At 52.3% G+C, this 19,619-nt stretch overlaps 1 protein-coding gene across 1 annotated transcript in view; it reads right to left on the bottom strand.

The window, feature by feature from the left end:
- The window catches only part of ADARB2 (adenosine deaminase RNA specific B2 (inactive)), a 496,470-nt gene that overhangs the window by 30,366 nt on the left and 446,485 nt on the right, over positions 1-19,619 (bottom strand). Inside the window, exons 5-7 of the mRNA XM_023192468.1 lie at positions 15,731-15,899; positions 12,531-12,682; positions 2,480-2,648 (exon numbers count right to left, since the gene is read on the bottom strand). Coding sequence (XP_023048236.1) covers positions 2,480-2,648; positions 12,531-12,682; positions 15,731-15,899 — 490 coding nt within the window. The remainder of the gene's footprint in view (positions 1-2,479; positions 2,649-12,530; positions 12,683-15,730; positions 15,900-19,619) is intronic.

The raw sequence follows: 19,619 nt of genomic DNA, 5'->3' as shown, positions 1-19,619 counted from the left end.
GTGGGTTTGCACCTGTGTCCAGCGTCGCGTGGGTTTGCACCTGTGTCAGCGTCGCGTGGGTTTGCACCTGTGTCCAGCGTCGCGTGGGTTTGTACCTGTGTCCAGCGTCGCGTGGGTTTGCACCTGTGCCTGGACCCAACGTCGTGTGTTTGCACCTGTACCCAGACCTGCCGGCGTCACGTGGGTTTGAACTTGTGCCTGGACCTGCCGGCGTTGCGGGGGTTTGCACCTGTGCCTGGACCTGCCAGCGTCGTGTGGGTTTGCACCGGTGTCCAGCATCGCGTGGGTTTGCACCTGTGTCCAGCATCGCGTGGGTTTGCACCTGTGTCCAGCGTCGCGTGGGTTTGCACCTGTGTCCAGCATCGCGTGGGTTTGCACCTGTGCCCGGACCTGCTGGCATCATGTGGATTTGCACTTGTGACCAGACCTCCCGGCATCATGTGGGTTTGTACCTGTGTCCAGCGTCGCGTGGGTTTGCACCTGTGTTTAGCCCACCGTCTATGGATGTTGAAGATCCCAGGGACAGCCAGGTTTCAATTCTGTAGATGCTAATTTACTTCATTTTTCTGGGGCACCAGAGAGTAAATTTAGAAACCCAATGCTATCTTAGGGCACCAAGAGAATTTCAGTTGAGGTGAAAATTACTGCTTTTTCCCCGTCATGAATAGATGAAAACATTACAAAGGAGGAATACATTTTCTTCTGAAAAATGAGCTATTTGTTGACAATGGGCTCTTCCCTTTGATGCAGAAACCATGGCCGGCTTTGGTCTGCTGTCATTAGGCCGACCCTGCAGCTCCCCAGCCGGGAGTGCCCAGAGCTGGGAAGGAAAGGGCACCATTTTCCCCAGTTCTCCTACCATTTCCATGAGAAGGTGGAACTACTGCTGTCAGGACTGGGGTTTCATCTGCCTGGACCCCAGAAACCAGTCTGTGTGGATCCTGGGGAGCAGAGCTGTAGGGGACTGTAGGGGCTGGGGCAGGTGAGGTGGGGGCAGGTGCGGCGGGAGTCTCCCCTTCCCTCCTGGGCTCTGTGTCCCCTGATGTCACCCCACTGACCTCCAGCCCCTTGGGTTTTGTGGATGGGCCAGGGCCCAGCGCTCAGGGTTAGGATGGGTAAATAGTCATCGTACTATCTGTTGGGCACATGGCAAGTGCCCGTCCCGTGCAGGCACTGGAGACACAGCCCACCCCGATGGGGCGTCTGTCTGTTGGGGAACCCCGGGGTGGCTGCATTTTGATGAGGATTTTATGGGGGCTGGCTGGGCCCACCCTCTCCCTTCTCTCCCCATGTCCTGCTGTGGCAGTCGAGAGCCCAGGACCCCGTGGGCACAAGAGCCTCCATGCAAGCCTCGGGGGTGATGCGCCGGGTCCTCCTCCGGCCTTGGGCTTCCTGCCCCTCCCCACTCAGCCTCCTTCCCGCACATCCTGGGGACCAGCCTTTGCATCTCCTGCCTGGCTCCACCACAAAACGTCCTTACAGAGGGTCTCAGGGCCACAGCCTTGTTGGGAGTTGGGGGTGGTGCCCGGAGACCACATTTGCGCCAAGTGCGCTGTTTTCACTCCAGCTGCAGATGATGGAGGAACAGGACAACCAGAGTGTCCAAGGGCATTCGGGGTCACTCAACCCAGACTTCCTGTGACCACGTTGTTATTAGTTGTTGTTGTTGTTTTTTTTAAATCAGGCTTGCGGGGAGTTCATGGCTCTTGAGGGAAACTCATGCTATCCCCACACCTGTGACCCTTATTTTCCAAACCAACGTTACAGAAATGTCCTGCAGTGGGGATGGCACTCTCGGGGCCTCAGACCAATGTGGGGGAGGCCTCAGGGCCTCAGACCAAGGTCAAGGGGGTCTCGAGGCATCAGGCCGAGGTAGGGGGAGGTCTCAACGCGTCAGACCAAGGTTTGGGGAGGAGCTCGGGGCGTGGCAGCGACTGGAGGTGTCGGGAGGGAGGCGGGTGCCCATTCTACACCTTCCTGCTCCTCTGCACAGAGCTCAGCTGAGGCACCTCATCCCGAGACCTCCACGCGGAGGCTTTGAAAACTCATTCCAAGCAGACAATGCCTCAGGGTGGTGGGGGAGAGGTGTTCCAGCAGCTGACCTCAAGGCCTGTGGCTGTCCCTGGATGATTTTGTCAGGTTGTGGTGGAAAGCGCAGCAGGCAGGGGAGGCCCTGGCTTCTCATTAGCCTATGGCCCCCCCGACGGGGTGGCAGCCTCAGGCCAGGCTGTGTTTGCCCCATGCAGCAGCAGTCTGGGGTGGCCGGGTCTTGCTCACTCGGGGACTCGGGGCGCCTTGGCCTCAGGGTGTGGGACTGAACACGCAGAATGGCTGTGGAGTTCCACGACTCAGGCGCAGGGCCCTGACCTCATGTGCCCAACATCTGTGACCTCACCAGAAGTGGTACGCAGGGAGCCTGGGGCTTGGTGCTCCCCACTGGGCGCAGCCAACGTCCACAAGAGGAAGCCGTGGGCCTCACCTGGCAATCTTGTCCGTGCAGGACATGGTGACCAGCTGCTCCCCCAGCAGGACGCCGTCCCAGGTCTGCACTGCGCTGGGGCCACGCACGGGGACTGTCCCTTCCCCGGACTCGATCTTGGTGCGCAGGTGCCCGCGGAACTTCCTGACGAGGTGTTTGCTGCTGTGCACTAGGAGACAAGAGGACGGGGAGGGGTGAGAAGAGGGAAGCCGCCTTGGTTTTGGGAGGTGGGAGAGGAGGAGGGACTGCAACAGAGGTCAAAGGGCCCCTCGCCATGGCCGGACATTTGGCACGAGGAAGGGGCGTCAGAGGTTAGCGATGTGTTGGGGTGGGCTCCAGAGCCACACCATCCTGCCTGGGCTGTGCTAACTTCCCAGTCAAGGGTCAGGGAGTAAAAACCCAGGCTTCATGAGCCAGACTCTCTTTTCATCAACACCTGCCTCTGCTGCGTAAACGCAGCCACGGCCTGGACCGTGCTCAGGCCAGTGAGGGGCCACTGCGTCCCCAGTACTTCATTTTCCTTCGCAGACTTGAACACGCCGTTGGACGTGTCGTTTTCAGGTGTCATGAAATATCATTTTTCTCACTTTTCAGCCATTAAAAATGTAAATATTTATGCTTAGCTGGAGGGCTGTGCAGAAATAGGCGGTGAGTGGGACTCAGCTCTTGTCCTGGTCCAGGTGTCAATCCTGGCTCCCTGGTAAGCTGGCTGTGTAACCTGGGAAAGCGTCTCAAAGTCACTGTGACCCAGTTACTTCCTCTAACGACGGGGGTAATAGCAGTGCTTGCTGCCCAGGCTGGGAGGAGTCGGCGAGGTGGCTCCTGTGAAGGTGCTGGGGTCGCCTGGGCACCTCCGCTCTCACTGCGTTCCCTAATTACCAAGGGTCTCCGTGGGTAGGAGTTCCATGAGGCCCAGAAGTGACGGAGCCTCTGGTGGGTCTCCGTGGGTCCCTCAGGTGTTCTGTGTTCTCCTTTCCAGGGTCCCCTTGACACCCACCACCCCCCCCACCACATTCTCCATAATTACTTGGAGAACTAGCACGAGTAAGAGGAAGCTTAAATTTATATTTTTCTTTCTTTGAAAAAATTTTGTATGTTTTTGTTTTGTTTTGTTTGAGATAGAGTCTCACTCTGTTACCCAGGCTGGAGTATAGTGGCGCAATCTCGGCTCACTGCAACCTCCACCTCCCAGGTTCAAGAGATTCTCCCACCTCAGCCTCCTGAGTAGCTGGGACTACAGGCAGGCACCACCACGCCTGGCTAATTTTTGTATTTTCAGTAGAGATGGGGTTTCGCCATGCTGGCCACGCTGATCTCGAACTGCTGACCTCGTGATCTGCCTGCCTCAGCCTCCCAAAGTGCTGCGATTACAGGCCCGAGCCACTGCGCCCAGCCAAAATTTTGTATGTTAAATCTGGATTGTATTGTAATATGGAAATGGCCCACTGCTTTGCCTTTGAATTAGATATAAAATAGTATAGTGATTCTATCATTTATATACATATGATGACATAAGTGAATATTAAATGCTTTCTTTAGAAAGTTCCTATTGAAGTTTCAGAAGCTGTGGAAATGGAATTTCCCCCTCACTTTCCCCCAGTGACAGTGCTTGATATGGCTGGGATCTGTGTTCCCACCGAAATCCATATTGACATGTAATCCCCAGTGTCGGAGGCAGAACTTGGTGGGAGACGATTGGAAAATGGGGCGGATTTCTCATGCCCGGTTTAGTACCGTCCCCTTGGTGCTGTCCTCGTGGCAGTGAATGGTTCTCATGAGATCTGGTCATTTAAAAGTGTGTGGCATCTCCCCTCTAGCTCTCTCTCGCTCCTACTCTGGCCATGTCACCTTTCACCATGATTGTGAGCTTCCTGAGGCCTCCCCAGAAGCCAAGTAGAAGCCATGCTTCCTGTACAGCCTGCGGAACCTTGAGCCAATTAAACCTCTTTTCTTTATAAATTACCCAGTCTCAGGTGTTTCTCTAGAGCAATGTGAGAATGAACTAATACAGTGCTGAACGGTAACTAATGCTTGCATTTATATAGGAACTTTCTCCTACAGATCCCAAGTAATTTCCAGTGTCTTTTCTAATTGTCTCTAAGAGCTGACATTATTTCACTATACATTCATAGTACCTAAGGCTATGCCTTGGGAAGAAAGATCGCTGCATTCTTTGGAGAAAAGACCTTTTGAGAGGCTTCAGATGGCTTGTCACTTTGTAACCAACTAGATACTTGATGAGATAAAATTTGGACCCGTCTTTGAGTCATTCATGGAAAAAAGAGCCAAGGAGAGGTATTGAGCCTGGGCAGGCACAGCAAATAAATGCCCAGCCCTTCCCCAGATAAAGCACAAATCTCTTCTTTGCAGCTTTAAAGGTGATGGTGATGATAATGATGGTGGTGATAGTGATGGTGATAATGGAGGTGATGGTGATGGTGAAGATGATGGTGATGATGGTGGTGTGGAGATGGTGATATGATGGCGATGATGGTGATGGTGATGATGATGGTGAAGATAATGATGACAATGGTGATGATGATGGTGATGGTAATGGTGGTGGTGATGATGGTGATGGTGGTGGTGATGATGGTGATTGTGGTGATGATGGTGATGGAGATGGAGATGGTGATGATAATGAAGGTGATGATGATGAGGGTGAAGATGATGGCGATGATGATGTTGATGATGGTAATGAGGGTGACGGTGATGATGGTGGTGACGATGAGGGTGATGGTGGTGGTGGTGGTGATGATGATGGTGATGGTGATGATGGTGATGATGGTGATGATGAGGGTGATGGTGGTGATGATGGTGGTGGTGATGGTGGTGATGGTGATGGAGATGATGGTGGTGATGATGATAAATTGAACATAAAATAGTTCGTATGACTCAAAACACTTGGTTCTTTATGAACATCAACTTTCTGTGGAAGGCAACATTGAAAGCATGGAGGAGCCATCACACTTAACAGTTTCCACAACATTACCACAATATTAGGGACTTTACTCTTCCATTTAGGGAATATTTTCTCAGGGAATGTGTTTGTTGCTATCCCTCAATTTCTGTTAATTATATTATTCTTATATTCTCCCAATGTTTCAACTATTGTGGTCTTTTTCGAGATCTTGAAAGTTGCCTATTATATTGTAAGACTTTTCTAAATTCTTACCAGTTGCTACTGCACAACTAACTTTCCATGAAGTAGACTTGATAGCTTGTTAATGCCATGACAACAGGGAGGCCCAGCTTTAATTAACAACTAGTTCCTAGGAGTTAACCCAAAGCTTTCAGGTTAGGCTAATTTTGCCTCAAGAGCCAGGTGCATGAGATGCTCCTGAGTGTTTATTTTTGGAGGTGTTCAGTCTTGGGCTGCCTTCTCCACAGGCTCCCTGATGAGTTTGAGCAGCCCCAGGGTGGCCTGAATGTCGGTGATCCTGCAGAGCCCATTTCCTCTGGCTCTTTCTTGGCTAATTGTGAGAGGTGGGAAGGAGTTGAAGATGCCACTTAAGGCTGAACAAAATGCCAATCCAACCAGCAATTGCAGGGAGCTGGCCCTAAATGATCTGTAGTGGATTTAGAGTGTGCCTGAGACAGTGAAAGTGTAGAACCTCAAACTCCTGACTGCTGTGTCTACATAGATGCTCCCAAATACATTCAAACATTCTGGTCCAATTCTGACAGTCCAAGTCACCAGACTCTTCATTACGGTGTTTATTAACCTATATAAAACCCTAGATAAAATGCTTATCTTTTGAGGTCAGTATCAAGGTAAATAAGGATAGTTTTTAGATCCTCATTTCTAAATGAGGATGTGCTTTAGAAAACGGTTCCAGTGAATATTTTACTTTTAGAGGAGAATCAAAAGGAGTTGGAGACAAACAACAAGAGGCTTGTCCTCTGGGGAGCTAAAGATTTATCTAAAATGTGATGCATGGTTGCTGCAGTCACAAGGGGGAGAGAGAGCACCAAAAATGAAACAAACCACAGGCACGAGGAAAGAAGAAAATATTTTTAAACACCAAATACATTTTAGATTTTCAAACTGTCTTCAAAAGGCATATCCCGGAAAGTACCTGTGAAGCAACCCGGTATTCATTGTAATAATAATAATATCCACAGTAGTTACCGTGTGGCCATGCGGGTGCACTTTGCCTTATTTGATTGATGATGATGATGATAGTGATGATGCTGGATTATAAGGCCATTAAAATTCATTATCCTACAATGCACGGATATTATCATATTTTGCATATTTCTGTCACTCAATGGGAAAATCTGAAGACAGGAATTTAAGGAACTGTATTTTATATTCCCTGACTTCCTATGGGATTTTGGTTAAATCTCTTGAACTACCTTTCTAATCGTTGAATGGAATTGGCTTAGAACAAACATACTAGCATGAACTTGTAAGTAAAAATATGACATAATCTATTTTTCTTGGCATTTTCTGGACACAGACTGGAGAATTTAAGCTGCTAAGTTCTCGAGAAATGGCTGTAAGAACTGAGTTTACCAGGTTATTTAAAAACCAGGCCAAGAAAGAAGAATTTGCAGGCAGGTCATTGGTGAGTTGGGAGGAGAGGAGGTGCTCATCCACAGTGAAGTACTGAGATCCTCATCTTCTGTTCCATCTGTGCTCTTTCAGGTCTGAGTTCTATCCCAGGCCTCCCAGAGCCACTAAGTGACCTGTCGCCCTCTGTGAGTCTGCGCTGAGAACAGTCATCAGAACCCTGACTCTAACATAGACACACACAGCATGTTCTCCTGGCTGTGGGAATAAATGTCTTTTAGGCATTTGTCCCCACCTTAACTGACCTGGCCCTTCTAGGTCCAGGGAAAGCCACAGATATGGCAGTTTTGAGTCACCTGAGATGAATGGAGTAACCCTGGGTCGCATGACATTGAAGACTGAGTCCGTGGTCTCTGTCGCGAAAGCACCTTTCCCCTCGATTGCATGCGACACCACAAACACTTTTCCTTCCTGCCAGTGACACCACATAGCGGGGAGTCAGGCCATAAGCTCTGCCTGGCCTCTGCAGACAGACAGGCTACCAGGCCGTCTACGCCTCCAAGCCCTTTCTACGAAGCCAGCAAGGAAACAAATGTTCCCAGTCTGAGGAGGTGATTTAAGGAGTTCAAACGCGGTGGCTCAAAACCCAACCTGTGCTCAGAAAACTAGAGTCTTGGATGCCTCTCGGCCCCGAATGCATCAGAAACTCAGCCAGAGTGCATGGGGCGAGCTGCACTGGTAAACACTGGCCCAGAACCCTGAAAAATAAGCCAGGGCTGGAAACAACAAACTTGAATGCCTTCCAAAGCTGGCAGAAGACACAGCTCCCACAATACCTGAGACCAGCAGGCATTGATACCATGTCTAAGGCCCCCAGGAATGGGGAATTTATGATCTCTCTAGACAAATGTTTTTGAGGAGAAAAATAAAATGGGGACATCTAGAATTTCTCGAGCCACATGCATCCCAGGAAAGTGGGGTTTGATGGCAACTCCAGGGCCCTGGTGTTGTGTCTAGGACTTGGAGCCCCTGAGCCTGGGCCTCAGGTGGTTGGGGCTCGGGGAACTCCTGGTCCTGCTGAGCTGTCGGAGCAGGTTGTCGCTGGGAGGCAGCTGCTCAGCAGACACCGGAGAGTCAGAAGTGTGCTCCTGGAAACCCCAAGTCAGACTCGCTTCTCTCCTGGGCCTTTGGTTACATGACACTTACTGTAATGATTATTTAAACCTATCTACAGAAAGTTTTTCTTATGCTCTACTCTGTGTTCCTTCATTTTTAAACGAAGGGGGAACAATCTTGGGCACCAAACTTCTCTTTGACTTAATCACATCGTGGTTATATTGATAGATCCGATGCATCAGACACCTGTCGTGTGCTTGTGTGTGCACATATGCTTGTGTATGTGTGTTTGTTTTGTGCATGTGTGCTTATGTATTTGTGTGTGCACACGTGTGCTTATGTATCTGTGTATGTGCAGATGTGCTTAAGTACATGTGTTTGTGTGTGCACACATGTGGTTACGTACACGTGTTTGTGTGCACATGTGCTTATGTGTTTGTGTGCACATGTGCATGTGTGCACATATGTGCTTATGCATGTGTGTTCATGTGTGCACATGTGCTTATGCATGTGTTTGTGCACACATGATTATGTGTGCACACTTGTGCTTATGTATGTGTGTCTGTGTGTGCACATGTGCTTATGTGTGTGCATGTGCACATGTACTTATGTATGTGTGTGCACATGTGCTTATGTGTGTGTGTGTGTGTGTGTGTGTGTATGTGTGAGAAAGAGGAGAAGTCTGGTACAGTTGAGAGAGAGCTTAGCAGGCGTGGCCCCTGTGGAGACGCACAATAGCTCGATGCAGGCCAAATGGGAGATTGAGGAAGGGATGAGCTAAAGAGACCAGGACCAAGCACGGTGCTGGTGAGAGGAGACAGGGCAGGTCCAGAAGGCGCCAGGGGCAGAGAGCACTCGAGACGACTGAGACCTCAGTCCAGAGCATCCTTCAGTTTCAGATGGGCTCCTCTGGCCCCCAGCAAAGGTCTCAGTGGAGGGAACTGAGCTCTCTGCACTCTGCGGCCTCTGCATTTGTGAGAAGAACATCATGGCCCTTAGGGCTTCTTTCATTCCCTGGGCTTCTTTTGGGAGTGTGGGCCTCTGAATTGGAGGGGCAGTGCAGCTGGGTTTCTGCAGGGTTAATCCATGGGAGGGAGGCAGTGCCAGCTGCAGACCTCTGGGAACAGTGCAGACTGGAGGTGTCCAGCGCCTGCCGCCAGCGTTTCCTTTGGGGGCTTGTCACTATCGACACTGCCCTTGGCTAGCCCTGGAGGAGCCCCTCACAGCAAAATCCAGGCCACTTGCTCCCCTTATCCATGCTCCAGCCCTCTTTAAAGGGTAACAAAGAAACACAGTGCCTGAGTTACAACCTGGAGACCCCTGCCCCTTACTGTAAAGGAGCTGAAAGCGTCTCTGCAGGGGAAATGGCAGGAGTTGTACTTGAAGGTCTCTGCCTTCCTCGGGAGGTTCGAAGGTGGCAGAGCCAGCTCTCTGAAGGCTCCTTCCAAGCAGACAATGGCAGGAACTTGGGTTCTCCTGCCTTGACTGAGTGACTTTGGCAGACGAGTCCCTGTTACCGGAGAGTTCGCCAAGTGCCTGCCTTCTCCACACTCTCCAGATAGGAGAGCGGAGGAGCGGTACCAGCCCAATGGAGAGCACGGCACAGGAAGTTTCTCCATTTTGCCTGGCATATCTGCTGCAAAAATGTGAGAAAAATGCTTTATTTTTTCTCCTACCAGCACCTGCCACTTCTTAAAAGCACCATGAAATAAAAGACATCTGTGTCTGGAAGTGAACCCCAGGGCACCTCGGAGAATGTATTTGTTTTTCTAAACCACAGAGACACCGCAGTTAGAAGTGAGGGCTGGCTGGAGAGGCTGCAGTTGGTGATCGATGTACAGAGACGTGGGAGGCCCAATGGACTAGAACTGTCCCCTGGGGAGACGACGGGGTCTCAGGCGTGGACAAGGCTCCTGCTGTTCTCACTCAGCCCTCTCCCAACTCCCACCAGGGGCACATTAGCCAAGGAAGAGGCTGGACAAATTAGCGCCAACCCCAAGCATTTGGCGGCACTTTTCCTCTCGAGTCTGAGGGTTCCTAACTGGGTCTTTATGATGGCAACCCTTTCAAGAAGAATGGAAAGATAATTTCCAGTAGCTGTCCAATGCACTAGATTTCAGAATTCCCAGTAGCTGTGCAATGCACCAGATTTCACAGTTTTATCGGGTGAGCTGGTATCATGTAGCTCTGGCTTGCTGAATATGTCCAGTGAAAATAAGAAGCCACGCCTGGTGGTTTTTCTGTCTCTCTGTTCCTGAGTCGGCCTGGTAGCAGGGGTGCCCCGTGTGATCTCGTGGGGCCACACTGGGACCCCTCCCCTCTGTGGCTGTGTTCACTGCTCAGGTGCTCAGGCCGCCCCGCCTCTCTCTTCCTCCTGCAGGAAGTTCCTTAAAAGTCCCTGATGTTGAATAGGCTTCCTTTTCTTCATTCCCAGTTTGATGGGATTCTCCCATTTAATTTCCAAAGAGTGTGGAAATGCCACCCTAGATCCCCTTACAGAGAACCCTATCCAGCCATCGCAGAGGGAAAGCAGTGGGGCTGGAGGGAAATCTGCAGAAAGGAGGAGGAATGTCTTTGGGCCAGCATCCCATCTGAAGACCGGAGAATCAGGCTAAGCTCATGTGGGATTAAAGACACCATTTTCCCCACACCTTCTTGTCTTTGGTGGAGGCTGCATGACAAAGCCTGGAACACAGCAGGGCTCTATGAAAATGCTTAATTTTCCTTACCTTGGTAATTAAAACACTATATAGCCTTCCACCGGAGGAGAGTCAGGCCAAAGTCAAGCCTTAATAGCGGTGTGCTGTCCATGTATGTCTACCAGAGATTTCCTCCCTTATCAGGACTGGACCCCTCATCATACACATATCACATACATCACACACACCACACACACACCACATACCACACACCACACACACCACACACACACCACATGCATTGCCTGCATTGAAAGATCTGCCTGGGACTGCTTCTGGAAAGGGTGTGGGAGCATGTGAATGTGTGTGTGGTGTATGTGATATGCATGTGGTATATGTGGCATGCATGTGTGGTGTGTGTGCTGTGTGTGGTGTATGTGCTGTGTGTGGTATATGTGATGTGTGTGGTGTATGTGGTCTGTGTGTGGTGTGTGTGGTATGTGTGTGGTGTTTGTGGCATGTGTGTGGTGCTTGTGGCATGTGTGTGGTATATGTGGTGTGTGTGTGCAGTGTATGTGGTATGCATGTGTGGCATATGTGGTATGCGTGTAGTGTATGTGATATGCATGTAGTGTTTGTGGTATGTGGTGTGTGGCATGTATGTGGTGTGTGGTGTGTGTGTGGTATATGTGGTGTGTGTGTGCTGTATGTGGTTTGTGTGTGGTGTATGTGATATGCATGTGGTATATGTGGTATGGTGTGTGGTGTGTGTGGTATGCATGTAGTGTATGTGGTATGTGGTGTGTGGTGTATGGTGTGTGTGGTATATGTGGTGTGTGTGTGGTGTATGTGGTATGCATGTAGTGAATGTGTGTGTATTGTGTAGTATGTATGTGGTGTGCGGTATATGTGGTATGCATGTGTGGTATATGTGGTGTGTGTGGTGTATATGGTATGCATGTAGTGTATGTGGTGTGTGGGGTATGTGTGTGGTATACATGTGTGGCATATGTGATGTGTGTGTGGTATATGCGGTATGCATGTGGTGTATGTGGTATATACATATATGTGTGTGACATATGCAGATAGCACTAAGCAGTAGGATTTCATCATTAAAATGAAAGAGAGGAGTTTCCCTGCAGCACCTTTTCTTTTATCATGGAGATGCTCTTGTCAAGGGTGGCATCAAGGGAGAGCCCCACCCTGCTCCATGCCTGGCCCTCCGACCCTGGCACTCACAGCATCACTGCCCTTTGCTGATGGAGAGGACAGAGAGGCGGGGACCGCGTGGGTGTGTTCTGTCCCATCTCCACCGATAAATGCTCACAGGGCGGGTTTGCAATGGAACTTTATAGTTCACCTGGGGAGACCCCTTTGCAGGGAATCACTCATCCTTGGCTTGGTTGCAAAAGCTGAGCTTTTTTCTCCCCAACGCTGTGAGCGAAGGCAAGCAGAGCCAGTCGGAATTTGCTCCCAGCCTGCCTAGCTCTCACTGGCCTTCCCTTCATCCCATTTTCCCAACCCAGGACACAGGGATTGTCTGAGTTACTAAAACAAAGCAGAGAACTACGGCAATTAGGTCGCTAATTTTAGGCCTCAGACTACTCTTCTGCCAATCACCTGAGCATTTCAGACTAAGATTTTGGAGGCATGATTATCCCACTAATTGCAGACGCGATCCTCTTCCAGTACCCGAGGGCCCCACACACCGCCCAGGACAGAGTCCCACATAGAGGCAGCTGGGGGCTGCGGGCCCACAGAAGGTAAAAGCATCGTCTCTTACGGTCGGTGGTGATCTCGTAGGGTGAGTGGAGTCTTGCGTCTCCGCAGGGGGAGGTGCTCACGTAGAGATGGAAGAGGATGTTTTCCCGCAGCCGGTAGCCGCCTTCTTTTAACCGCACAAATACTGATCGCTCCGAGTCCTCGCGCCGCTTGCTAGGGTCACAAAGAGGTTTGGGGTCATTTATCACAAACCAAACCAGAAACGTTCCAGCCAGGTGAACGCTTGAGTCCTGTTTTGTAGAGAGTTGTTCCCCAAGTTTTTCTTTATCTTTTTCCTTTCTTTTTTTTTTGAGAGGGAGTCTTGTTCTGTCGCCCAGGCTGGAGTGCAGTGGGCGATCTCGGCTCACTGCAACCTCCACCCACTGAATTCCAGCAATTCTTCTGCCTTGAGTATTGATACTCAGCCTCCCGAGTAACTGGGATTACAGGCATGCGCCACCACGCCTAGTTCATTTTTGTATTTTTAGTAGATACGGGGTTTCACCATGTTGGCCAGGTTTGTCTTGAACTCCTGGCCTCAGGTGATCCGCCCACCTCAGCCTCCCAAAGTGCTGGGATTACAGGTGTGAGCCACTGCGCCTGGCCCCACCAGAATCTTTTACCAGGCCATTTTTCCCCCTTGCTGTTAACCCACATCTATCCGTCTACACAGCTGTGACTCTGTGGATTTGCCAGTGCTGCTCATGGCCCTACCTCACAGCGGACTGCAGGTTTGATGCAGCCTAAGTGGGCAGCTTGTGTGTGATTAAAAGGAGGAAAGGAGCTGTAGGAAGGCCTGGGCTCGGTCACCAGCACAGGTGGAAGTGGAGAGCCGTGGGGAAACAGCTTTCCTTCTGCATCCAGCCATGACCCAGGTGGGGCGGGGGAGGTCCCAGCCTCTCTCTGATGGTGAATGATTCGGCCTGTTGCAAAACCCCCACCAGCTGTGAAGTTCGAGCTGCACAGCCCCACCTCGGCCCACCTGAGCGGGCGCTGAGCAAATGCGCCTGCATTTCCTTCTTCCGTGTTTATTCCCTGTGTCCCAGTGTTTATTCTCCTGCTTCCTGGTGTTTATTCCCCTGTGTCCTTGTGTTTATTCTCTGCCTCCTGGTGTTTATTTCCTGCATCCCGGTGTTTATTCCCTGCGTCCTGGTGTTTATTCCCTGTGTCCTGGTGTTTATTCTCTGCCTCCCAGTGTTTATTGTCCTGCTTCCTGGTGTTTATTCCCTGCTTCCTGGTGTTTATTCCCTGCTTCCTGGTGGTTTATTCCCTGCTTCCCGGTGTTTATTCCCTGCCTCCCGGTGTTTATTCCCTGCTTCCTGGTGTTTATTCCCTGCTTCCTGGAGTTTATTCTCCTGCTTCCTGGTGTTTATTCCCTGCTTCCTGGAGTTTATTCCCTGCTTCCTGGAGTTTATTCCCTGCTTCCTGGAGTTTATTCCCTGCTTGCTGGCCATCTACTTTCTGCCGGTCTTGCTGTTTTCACACATTCTGCCCCATGGGTGATGGATTGTGTTCTGCAGGGCCCTGAGATCACACAGGCAACAGAACAGACATTTTCTCCACAGGAAGCCCTTGCGGCATCCAGCAGCCTTCCTGCCTCTGTGCCCGCACTCAGCCCACAGCCACCGCCCCCCACTGCCCCAGCCGCCTTCCCCGGGACCCTTGGCAAATGTGTCCCAAGCCTGGACCCCGGAGCAGGGCCTGTCAGCCACGTGGCTGCCCTGGACCCCGCTCCCCTGTGCCGGTTCCCTATGCAGGGCAGGCATCAGGTGCACCTGTCTGAGGACCCCCAGCTGGTGGCACAGCACCAGGCATGTAACCAGCTCCTGGTAAATATTGGCCCAGTTACCTTCTCTGACACAAACACAAGCGAGGGATCTTGGAGATAGTCCCAGTTGAGCAGGTGGGCATTTAGGAGAAATCCTTCCCTACATTCTGAGAGATTTCTCTGTTCTCCCATATCCAACTCCTGCCGCACTCACAGGCCTCAGGGAACTGAGGGATGGGTTCAGCCTGTGGCTCCCTGCTCAGAGGCTCTGATAAGGATGAGCTGAGTGTGGGCCGAGTGCAGTGGCTCATGCCTGTAATCCCAGCACTTTGGGAGGCCGAGACGGGTGGATCGCTTGAGGTCAGGAGTTCGAGAGCAGTCTGGCCAACGTGATGAAACCCCGTCTCTACTAAAAATACAAAAATTAGCTGGGCGTGGTGGTGAATGCCTGTAGTCTTAGCTACTCAGGAGGTTGAGGTGGGAGAATTGCTTCAACCTGGGAAGCAGAGGTTGCAGTGAGCCGAGATCGTGCCACTGCACTCCAGCTTGGGCGATAGAGCAAGACTCCGTCTCAAAAAAAAAAAAAAAAAGAATGAGCTGAGCTGAGTGTGTTAAGGTGTTGTTTTCAGTGGCATCTGCTTGGCTACACATGGGCCTTTCTGCTTTTGTGTGACTTTTGCACAGCTAATGGGCGTGGAGATGACCCTCGCCAAAGCCCCCCGAGGTCCCATTACTCGTGGATTTGAGGAATGCAGATGGCTTCAGGGGATGTGAAAGAATAGACAGGAGACACAGGAGGGAGCGTTTCGGGCAAGGAGCCGACAGCAAGCCCTCGGGACTGAACGGCCCGGGCTGCGGGTGTGTTGGAGAGGCCACATGCTGCAAACCACGTGGGTTCATGCCCGTCTAAGGTGTCTCAGGGACAGGAGGCTGCCCCATGACAGCCACCTCTGCCCAACGGCCAGAGCAGGCCACAGAACCCCGGGAACCCAATACTGGGGCACAGTTCTCAGGGTCTCAGCAGCCTCTTCACATGGACTTGGCACAGGAGGCAAGAAGACAGCGCATCTCCAAACCACTCCTTTGGCACTGCACTCATGTCCTCTGAGGGCAACGGCGGAAAAGGGGGCAGTGCAGGAATGTGGGGGGCGTGGGGAACCGAGGCCAGGAGAGGGTGGCCTTGCCCAGGAGGATGAGGGCTGCAAAGGTGTTTTCTGGAGGGAAACATGGAGTAAGGAGGAAGCCTGGAATTTTAGCATCCTCCCAGCCCGCATGGTGGCTCTAGAGGTGCGCCAGGGATGTCTCTAGTCTGAATAACAAGGGACGCTTCCTGGCTCACCCTGTGCCAGGATAGAGGGAAGCGAGTTCTGAGCCAGTCACGGGGCCCCCTCTGCTCCCTGGCAGCCCCTAGCCGCGGCGTCCGTCTGCCCTGGAGCCCGTCCCCAGCCGCTCACCTCAGGTGCAGCTCCAGTTGCGTGTAGAGGAAGTGCAGGAACGCCCGCCGGGCCACCACCTCCGCGTGACAGTCATTCACCACCAGCCCCTGGTCACTGAGGTGCTCACCGCTGATGCACTTGGTCCCCGACGACAGGGCCACGACCTGTGCTTGCCGAGCGTCCAGTCCTGGGGACACAGACAGCGTCAGGGCAGTGCGGCCCACGGTCCCCGTCTCCCTCCTTCTCGGTCTTTTCAGGGTCTCACAACAGCGGTTTCCCTGGGTTAGGAAACCTCGGAAACACTGTGTTTTGAGAGCTGGGAAGCAAGGCTTCTGTGTGCCCCAGGCCGTCACAGGCGACCGCCCGCCTGAGGGATTCCCACCTACTCCATGGCAGCCTGAGACGGCGCTCAAAGTGCCTCTGTTATCCTTAAGGTTGCTGAAATGCTCCTGAGGCACCGTAGGAGCAGAGTTTTGAGGTCACACTTACTACCAGGGCAGTTTTCTCCACCTCTGAGTCCCAGGTCCCCTGGGAGTGGGAGCAGTGCTGGCTGTGGCCTGGGCTTCCTGCCCAACCTCTGACCACCTTTGCACTTTCCCCTGTCCCCCAACGCGATCAGTGCAGGACAGGAGCTGATGAACCCTTCACCCTGACACGGAAACGCAGGACAGGAGCTGATGAACCCGTCACACTAACACAGAAAGGAGGCTGGATGTGTCATTTTAACCATAGTCAAAGGAACCCCATCCACAAAAATGATACTCCCTTCAGGGACTGAAAACAAACAAAACAAAGAAACCTGAAAAACAACCCCCAACGTAATGTCCTTAAAGTATAATATATCCATCACTTTGTTTGAGAAGAAGCTGGAAGACACACGCCCTTGTTTGTTTGCTCTGCTCTAACAGGTCTGTGTGAATGTGTATTTTCTCTGCACTTAGATGGTGAATTCCTTGAGGACACGAGTCAGAATTTCCACCAAATGCTCCAAGCAGGGTCTCCCTAGGGAGTCCGTGTCATGAGACGGGTCAGTGTTGCCGATCCAGTAACAAATCCCTCGTGTAGGCCCTTCGGCTGGAGGTGGCGGGTACGTTGTGGGCACCCAGGAGCCTTGGGATGTGACAGCCACTGGCTGGGCCTGGATCCCAGGCCAAGTGAGGGCAGCACAGAGACGCATTAGCCGCTGACTGCGGCCACGTCCACGGAGTCACCTGGTAAATACATGTCCAGACCATTTCTTGGAAGAGGTGACACGCAAATTCATGTCATGCCAGAAGCAGACCTCCCTCCCATCTTAAATAAAATCGACTTCCCCACGGAAAACAGTGCTGGCTGATCATGAGCACTTCTCACTTCTCACACACTTGTTCCTCTGATGTGACTTTTTCTCCTCTGAGAACTTGGTTCTTGAGCCCTGAGGGCATCTGCCCTCTCTGGGCCCCAACGCAGGATCTTTCTTTGTGAGGTGAAAGGGCGGAGTCAGAAGCTGCCAGGGAGAGCCAGGGAGAATGCGGAGCCCGGAGGGACGGAGCACTGCGGAAGTGCCCTGCAGAGGCCCAGCGGCACCCCTGCCTCCATGGCTCTGCAGCTGGGGTCTGTCTGTCCAGTGTCCTTCCTTCTAGGCAAAGCAGTCCAGCACAGCCCCCGCCTCCTGCCCATGTCCACTGCTGTCTCCGCTCATCCCAGCTTCTCCCAGCAGCCCCTGTTTCTGTGCCTGGAGAGAACTCCGTGGTCCTGGTCCTGTTGTCTGCCCACTGCCCCCTCCCTGGTGGGACTGGACTGCTCCTGAGCTCAGGAAGTGACCGGACTTCCCCAGGCTGCTTTAATCAAAAGAGGAGACGACCAGCCCCCCTGAGTTTCCTCAGGGGGCAACTCAGCTGCCCTGTTCCGGCTCCAGGCCTTCTCCTCCCTCAGCCATCCTGGGGGCGGAGGCTGCCTCCCAGCGGGGGTCCCAGAAGTGGAGAAGCAGATGGGATCAGGATCTAAGGTTACAGGGAGCCAAGGTGGGCAGCTGCTACTGACTCTGCCAGGGGTGGGAGCCACCGTCTCACTCAGGCAGTCAGTGACATGTGGACTGTTGAGAAATGGTTCACGAGGACGACATCGCGATGCAGAAATCACCCCACAGGTTCCAGCTGCATTAAAGCAGGTAGTTAGAGAAACGGGAAACACATTGATAATGATTCCTAATGAGTTTCAGCGTTCATGACTGGTGCACATGCAGTCTCTGGTGGAAACGGACAACTCTTTGGGAATAGGTGCTGTGGCCCGTGAGGCCCTGGCCTGCTCCTCCTCTTTGGATTCCGTGGAAATTGGAGCTGTAGAAAAAAGCAACTGCTTTCCCTTCACTCCTCATTGATTCCCAGCTCCGTTTGGCTCCAGGCTCTGCCACACTCAGCACAGTTACGTGGCCCAGGAAGTGCATTGCTTGCATATTCAGTTTTCATGATTCCCACCCCCATGGCCAGCACCATGCTCCCAACACAGGAGACGCAAAGCCTGGACCGAGGGAGGTGATGCAGTCAGAAACGGCTGCAGCACGAGATGTCATATGAGAAATGTCACAGAAGTGCTGTACACGGAATGTCACCAGCATGAGAGCGAGGGAGAGCGAGGGAGGAGAAGGGAAAGATGGACTCCCACCCTGGGAGCTTCTGCACAGGGGGCGGGAGGAGGTGTCCCAGGCAGAGTGGGCATGGCGACCAGAGGCAGGGATGGGAAAGGGCACAGGTGTATTCTGCAGGACAAGGAGAAGCCGACTTTGGAGCCTTTGGGAGATGTGTGTGGGAAAGTGGCGAAGCTTCCAAGGTGGGTGGAAGTCGGTCACAGAGGCCTTGAGTACCACCCTGAAGATCCAACTCTTCACTAACAGACAGTGGGAGCTGTGAAAGGGTTTTCCGGAAGGATAGCAGCACTGTTGCCCATGAGTGAGTGCTGGGTTGCACAGGAGGAGAGAAGGGGCCGGGACACTGGGTGGGAGGCCAGGGCTGGACATGGTGCAGGAGGACTTAGGAAGCTCTCTCAGGAGTGGATTGGTAGGAGGGACCCAGAGAGCACAGCAAGGACCAAATCCACAGGATTTGGGAAATTTACACAGAGGATGGGGGAGAGCAAGAAACCAGAAGATGTGCTCGGGTACCACACATTACAAATGAGAAAGAGGAAGATTTTAATGAAGAATGGCCAAATTCGAGGCTGACCGATTTAATTTGGGGGAAAGGAGAGGACGGGCGTCGTCATCTCTCCCCTCGGTGCCATGAGGACGATGCGGCATCAGGCAGTGTGGTGAGGTGGAAAACAGAGCTCAGTAGCAGTTAAAGACTGTGAGCAAAAAGGTGTCAAAAACAGAAACAGCACCAACCTCATTCAGATAAACACGCTTTTCTTAACACCCGCGTCACGGGACAGCGCGAGGGTGCTGCCGCCATGGTGGGGCCACAGGCAGGTCGAGGCCAGTCATACCTACAGAGAGAAACTGGGTCCTTGGTTTATGGGCACACCCTCCAGGTACAAACCAGTGGCATTTAAGGCTGTGTCAGCCCTGCACAGAAGTGTCTAACATTCTCCTTTTTCAGTGCTCTGATTCCCCACATGGGGATCCTTGATTGCTGGGGTTGGGGTGAGGCCACGCCAAGCTGTATGGACACCAAAAATGCTCTGCACTCAATGAGCAATGCTTTGTGTAAAAATGTGCCCGAAGCCAGGCCGCCTTGCAGCAAAGGCTGGGTTGGGGATGCTCCGGCAGGGGCTTATTAAGTCAGGAAGACAGGATGGGACAGCAAAGACACCAGGCGAGGGGAGGCTGTGCTGAGGTCCCATGTCCAGCTGACCCAACAGGAAGCTCTGGAGTGTGAGGCAAGGGTGTGTGATGTGTCAGTCATGAGCTGTGGGTGCTCCCAGGCGTGTA

Source organism: Piliocolobus tephrosceles, chromosome 9 (genome assembly GCF_002776525.5).
Source record: "Piliocolobus tephrosceles isolate RC106 chromosome 9, ASM277652v3, whole genome shotgun sequence".
Classification (NCBI taxonomy): Eukaryota; Metazoa; Chordata; class Mammalia; order Primates; family Cercopithecidae; genus Piliocolobus; species Piliocolobus tephrosceles.
Note: the sequence above shows the minus strand (reverse complement) of the source record. Positions and strands in the feature narration are given on the sequence as shown.